The sequence below is a fragment of the Nicotiana attenuata genome, chromosome 5, assembly GCF_001879085.1.
Source record: "Nicotiana attenuata strain UT chromosome 5, NIATTr2, whole genome shotgun sequence".
Lineage (NCBI taxonomy): Eukaryota > Viridiplantae > Streptophyta > Magnoliopsida > Solanales > Solanaceae > Nicotiana > Nicotiana attenuata.
The window spans coordinates 13,387,377-13,393,915 of record NC_031993.1 but is presented as its reverse complement, the minus strand read 5'-3'; the positions used below and the strand labels follow the sequence as shown (position 1 = coordinate 13,393,915).

Sequence of the window (6,539 nt, the reverse complement as noted above, 5' to 3'; positions counted from 1 at the left end):
ATAAATAAAATTCTATTTATAACATCATTATTAATAATTAACATATTATCAAAAATCTTTCTTGAATTTTTCCATATATTGTGGTTCAGTATATATAGGGGTATTCATAAAAATCCGAAAACCCGAACCAAACCGAAAACCAAACCAAACCGACCAAAAAAACCGATAATTTTTGGTTTGGTTTGGTTTTGGTTTTGAATTTAAAAAACCGATCAAATTTGGTTTGGTTTTGGTTTTAATCAGAAAAAAACCCGAACCAAACCGACTATAGGAGTAGCTATTTCAAATTCATTATTACACCTATATATATATATGTATATTTTTATATAAAGTTTCAAAAATTTAATGGTAAATGTTAATAGCTTGCACTTTTAGTATAGTTCTTTACCTTTACATTCTAGTTTGAATGGTAGTTTTCTTTTGTTAAGTGTAAGAATCCATTTCGTGTTAAAAATAATATATTTTTAATTGAGTCCTTAAATTATTCATCACTATTTTATTCAATTATCATCAATATATCTTGGTAAATAATAGATTTCTCAAAGGAAAATTAATTTGATAGTGTTACGTTGAAAATGTGGTCTCCGGAATATGTGTTTGGTAGTGTATGTCTTATATTTAAGAAAAAACCGACAAATAACCGAAAAAACCGAAAAACCGACATAAACCAAATTGAGAAAAAACCGACTTAATTGGTTTGGTTTGGTTTGGTTCTAATATTTGAAAAACCGACTTACTTGGTTTGATTTCTTTTTAGAAAAAACCGATCCAAATCGAACCATGAACACCCCTAACTATATATAACGAATCGTAAAAATTATTTTATTACTACTACTGAAAAATGCCAAACTAAGTCTGACGTGGTTACGATGTGGCTGTGGGACCCATTTCTGACCAAACAACAACCTCTTCATCGACACAACATAGACAATTTCAGCTGAAATAAACCACCGATTGTTTGCAAAATAGGGGGCGGTGTGGATTTGTCTTTTAGGGCTTCAAACTTCCTTAGATTTATGAATTCGCCCGGTTAATTTCTCTATTTCAGCCGCCGGTACCGGTGAATTCTGGCCGTGGAACTCCTCAAATTCAGCCGCTGGTGCCGGTAAAATTCTGGCCGGAGAAATGGGGATGGCATGGGACGATGTTGTTTTGATGGAACCCGGTGTGAAATCGGGTGACCCGACTGTTATAACCGTGAATTGCCCCGATAAAGCTGGACTCGGATGCGATCTCTGTCGTATCGTTCTTGAATTCGGACTCTATGTAAACCGCGGAGGTCAGCTATGTTTTCTTTTTTGTAATTTCTTCTTCCAAAAGATTCTGATTTTCTTGAATTATTTGAACATTTATTTCGTTTAATATCAATCAGATATGCTTTCAATCCTAAATTAGTATTTTTGGTTGTATGAAACCTAAGCTACATTGATATGCTTTCAATCCCAACTTAGTATCTTTGGTTGTATGAAACCTAAGCTACACATTTTCACTACTCCATTCGTTCCATGTTATGTTTCGTTCCATTTTATGTCATGATGTTTGACTGAGCCTAAGTTTAAAATATAAAAAGAGTCTCTTGAAACTTATGGTCTAAAACAAAGCCATAGATATTTGTTTGGGTATTTACCATTTCATTAAAGGTAAAATGAGAAGTTTGAAGTTAAATTCTGATAAATATAGATAGAAATGTGTCGTTCTTTTAGGACAGACTAGGAAGTAAAATGTGCCGTATAGAATGGACAATGGAGTATTTACGTGCTGACTTGGCGGCCAGAAAGGTTCAGCTTTTTGTGTAGAGTTTTGGAGTTAGGTTGTTTAATCTTCTGACCCATCAGCAGAAAGTGGAATATTGATAATGGATAAGCTCCTTCTCTAGCTTCTCATACTATATTTGTTACTCCATGTTAAGCTAAAGCTGAAAACATAAAAGATACTACTAATTAAGTGTCGTGTTGCTTGCTTCCAAGTTGAATTATATCTGTAAAAGTACTTGACATCTTTAACATTTTTTCTGGGTCCTTTTCCGTGTCAAAAGTTTGAAAATAAACCCGCGATGATAGAACTACTTGCTATAAAATATCAGAACGCATCTTTAATTGAACTTAAAACTTCTCAAATAATGCATATAGCTTCGCGTTCTTGCTTTTCACCGGCAAAATGTTGGACAGCTCCATTGAATCTTACACCTTCATGATTTCACTCATCAGCCACTCGATGTGTTGTATGACATTGATGTATAATTTAATACAGATTTTGCCACCGATGGGAAATGGTGTTACATAGTACTATGGGTTGTCCCACGTCCAAGCTGTCTGAAAGTTGATTGGGCAAGCTTGAAAAATCGGCTTATGTCTGCATGTCCATCATGCATGATTCCGTATTACTTAAGCCAACAGTCCACTTGTTCCCCACGTCCTACAGTTTACCTATTGAAGGTTTTTTGCCTAGACAGGAAAGGGTTGCTACATGGTAAGTATAAATGCATCTAAATTTTTGTGCCTTTTTTACTTGCACGTGGCTTCATAAAATTCTTATGTGGTTATTTGTGCTTTTTAGATGTTACCAAGGTCCTTTGCGAGCTCGAGCTAACAATTCAAAGAGTAAAAGTTATGACAACACCAGATGACAAAGTTTTGGATCTCTTCTTCTTAACAGATGACATGTAATTTCTTGAAGTTCTTTAAGGCACCTTTGATTTTCAACCTAATTGGCTTTTAGTTCTCTACTTAATATAAGATTTTATATTTTATTTCCTTGCTGCATTGTTATTGATGCTAGTCTTCTAATCCCATTAGCTATTACATATCTGATGGTTGAACCACAGTGACTCGACTATTTGGACTGAACAACTCTTCTTTAACGCCATTATTATTTAAACCTACCACCACTAAGGTATAACTACAAGGTCAAAAAACTACAAGGTCAAACTCAATTTCAGTTATTGTGCTCTCTTACACTTGTACACTGAAGCAACTCTAACTCTGTAAGGTATCAGATATTGAAGACAAACATGGTAGCAGTAATTTGATTCTTGTTCTCAGGAATGCAATGGGTCCGGGTAGAGCACTGGATATAGAGGAATCATATAGGCGATCTGAACTAGTTTGGGATTGAGGCATCATGAAACAAAAATTCACAGGGTCATGCAAATTTTTAAGCCAATATAATTAAATAAAAATCTTATTTCTAAGTAAGAGAAGTACTTAATTAATTTATCAAGCCTCTTTTGGCCAGTAAACCAAACAGTTACTGGTGACTGAATGATTGATGGTGCTGCCGGCTTGATATCAGTTTCATAATATAGTATCTTACAGCAGCCAGATTATTTAAAAGAATATATATAAAATCTCGCAGCAACCAGATTATTTAACTATGGGAAAAGATTATGGATGTAGCTTTTGTTCCACCCTGCGCTAAGTTTGAAGTGTTTTTTGGTAGAATACTCTGATTTGTCTCTTGCTGATCCTTTTGGCAATTCAAACTTCATTTCCACCATATAATTTAACTGTTGGGCCATTACTAATGTGGTTGGTATTCATCTGCTCCCCATCAGATGAGGAAAAACTAAGCATTAAAGGTTATCAATAATTGCCTGTTATGTGGTAATTTCTTTTACATTTCTTCTTGGTGTTCTGTTGCCATATTAGGGACTTGCTGCACACGAAACAAAGACGAGATGAGACGTGTGAACATCTAAGTGATGTTTTGGGAGAATACTGCATTAGCTGTGAGCTTCAGTTGGCAGGGCCTGAATGCGAAGTTCAGCAAGGATTCTCTTCTCTTCCACAAGAAGTTGCAGAAGAATTGTTTAGTTGTGAATTGTCTAAGGAAGCAGTTCCTAAGTCCTCTTCTTCTGATACGGCAAAATTAAAGAAGGCAACCATCACAGTGGATAACTTATTGAGCCCAGTCCATACCTTGCTTCAAATACAATGTGTTGATCAAAAGGGTCTCATCTATGACATTTTGAGGACTTCAAAGGACTGTGATATTCAGGTACCATATATTTTAGTAACTGTTAGTCAAATTGTTTTGTAAGCAAAACACTTTCGATGGTCGAGGTGGATTCAAATTTTCTGTCTAAATTGTCCACAAAGGAAAAAAAGATTAGGAGCATATAAAGAATGAGATTATCTATACTTCATGTCTTTATTGGTGCTTCTAGTTTGGAATGTCTTTCCTATTGCCTTATTTTTTTGACATTAAACATATGTACTTGCTATTTCAACGTCTAGATTGCTTTTGGAAGAATCTTGTCTTCCGCCAAGGGCTATCGCACCATAGACCTATTTATCCAGAGAACAGATGGGAAAAAGATTCTAGATGATGAAAACCAAGCATCCTTGTGTTCTCGCTTGAAGGAAGAGATGCTTCATCCACTGCGAGTCACTGTTGCTAGTCGTGGCCCAGATACAGAACTATTAGTTGCCAATCCTGTTGAGTTATCTGGGAAGGGAAGGCCGCGTGTCTTCTATGATGTCACATTTGCCTTAAAAAAGCTTGGGATCTGTATTTTCTCGGTAAGTGCCAGATGCTCAAATTCTCCTTCATAAACGTTTTTACTTCCCATAGCTGTAAAGGAAGTGTTATTGTATCTTATCTCCAGTTCCCATAATGTGTACATTCCTAATTGGGTTGCAGGCTGAAATTGCAAGGCATTCAACAGCAGAGCGGCAGTGGGAAGTATATAGGTTCCTTTTGGATGAAAGCCCAGAGTATCCGTTAGCCAGCAAGCGAGCTCGAACTGAAATCTTGGAGAAAGTTAAAAGAACATTAATGGGTTGGTGAAATTCAAGAATTACCAAGGCACCAAGTCTTTAACTCAGGTCAGCAACATACAAGTGTTGTCACCATGTATATATATCCGCAACAAGACTAAAGCGTAAGGAGAACCCTGGGCTATCGGAGAACCATCGCTTCCAAAGTTCAGTTTGTGACTTATCTAGGCTTCTATGGGTTAGCAGCTGTATGAGTTTTATTTCTCTACTCTCTTGACATAAAAGAATCTCCTCCAGTTATCCATTTCTTTTCCCTTTCTGCATATTCTGTTGTTTATGGGCAGTGTATATTGGTTTATTCGAAGATATAATGTTGCTTCTCCATTCCTCATCGCGATATACAGGTTTTGTCCTGGCTGGTAGCATGTTAAGCTGGAAAACACTTTTTTTCTTTTTAAGGAGGGCTCTGGTGTATTGGTAAAAGCACAACATGTGATGTGTGGGTTAGATATACATTGTGGATTACAACTCTATCACAGACGAAATGCTTGGTTTTTAAGTGGAGAAGGATAGAAGTGGGCCCATTATTCACCGATTTTCGAACCGTGCGCCATGGCTTTCGAGTATTTCTCGGTTATTAAAAATAATTGTTAGATAGAAACTATTCACTTTTTCTTTTGCATTTAGTTGAGCATTTGAAAAATAAAGTATGATAGTGTTATGGGAGGGGACACAGGGTTGTTGCAGTAAAGGTAAAGTGCACCAGAGATGGAGAAATTGCAGTTTACAAGATGGTGGAGGGGCTCAGAAATTGCACTGTTAGGACTTCACCTTGCTTCATACCACCCTGCCCCTTTGCCATTCCTAAGCATGTTTCAATTCTATTTCGGGCAACAACGCAAGTTAACTGCTACTGCGTTTTGGTTCCAAATAAGTTGGGTCAAGTGTAATGTAGAATAAAAGGTATCCTGGTGTACAAAGAATCTCGCGTTTATGCAAGGTTCAGGGAAGGGCCGCATCTCAGGGAATGTAATATAGGCAGCTTATCTTGATGCAAGTATCAGTGGCTGGTTCGGGTCGAACCCGTGATCCCTAGGTTATACAAAGACAAATTTACTGTTGCTGCAAGACTTCCCTTCAAGTCTGATGTAGAATATAGAAATAATAAATGGGGGATTAGGCTTTCATGACTCGAGCTCTAAATTAACCAATGTGGCGGCATCGTTAATGCTTGGTGTTTACTCCTTAAACGTGTATATATTAATATTTTTTTATAGCAGGTACATGACAAAATAGTCGATGTGTACGTGAGTTGCCTTAAGTTGATTTCTACTTATAAAAATCAACACAAATTAAGTTAGTTTACTAAAGGAATTTTTACATTCCTATGCCATATAGGAAACTATATTACCCTCAATTTTTAAGGTTTGATATAATTACATTTAGTATACCTAATTATCAATTATATACCATTAGTGGTTTTTAAGGGTAATTACACTCCTAATTTAATGGTACCGTATATTCCTTCTAATACCACTCCCCTGACGTTTCTCTCTCCAATTCCCACACTTTCACCCACGTTTCCCTCCCACACCCACGATTTATGTATCAAAATCCCATTATTTCTTCCATAGCCAAGGCTTTGAATTCGAATTTGGGTTTTCAAAAGACGTTGTTTGTTTGGATTGGATGTTGTTGCAAAGATTTGAGAATTCTCTCTACGTCTCTCTCTATCTCGCAATCCCAAATTTCAGTATATAGAGAAAGGAAAAGAGAGCAGCAATTCCACCATTTACAGCCATTAAAAAGCTTTGAAGCTTT

The 6,539-nt window shown here is 36.4% G+C and overlaps 1 protein-coding gene across 1 annotated transcript; it reads left to right on the top strand.

The window, feature by feature from the left end:
• LOC109225337 (ACT domain-containing protein ACR9-like) lies at positions 816 to 5,130 on the top strand. The gene is made up of 6 exons (XM_019389963.1): positions 816 to 1,279; positions 2,251 to 2,469; positions 2,557 to 2,662; positions 3,648 to 3,996; positions 4,236 to 4,520; positions 4,642 to 5,130. The coding sequence occupies exons 1-6, from the start codon at positions 1,126 to 1,128 to the stop codon at positions 4,786 to 4,788; spliced, it is 1,260 nt and encodes a 419-aa protein (XP_019245508.1). The 5' UTR covers positions 816 to 1,125; the 3' UTR covers positions 4,789 to 5,130.

Coding starts and splice junctions, on each gene's coding strand:
- LOC109225337 (XM_019389963.1), top strand. CDS start 1,126: ATGGGGATGGCATGGGACGATGTTGTTTTGATGGAACCCGGTGTGAAA. Junction 1,280..2,250: donor ACTCTATGTAAACCGCGGAG/GTCAGCTATGTT, acceptor AATTTAATACAG/ATTTTGCCACCGATGGGAAA. Junction 2,663..3,647: donor TTCTTCTTAACAGATGACAT/GTAATTTCTTGA, acceptor TTGCCATATTAG/GGACTTGCTGCACACGAAAC.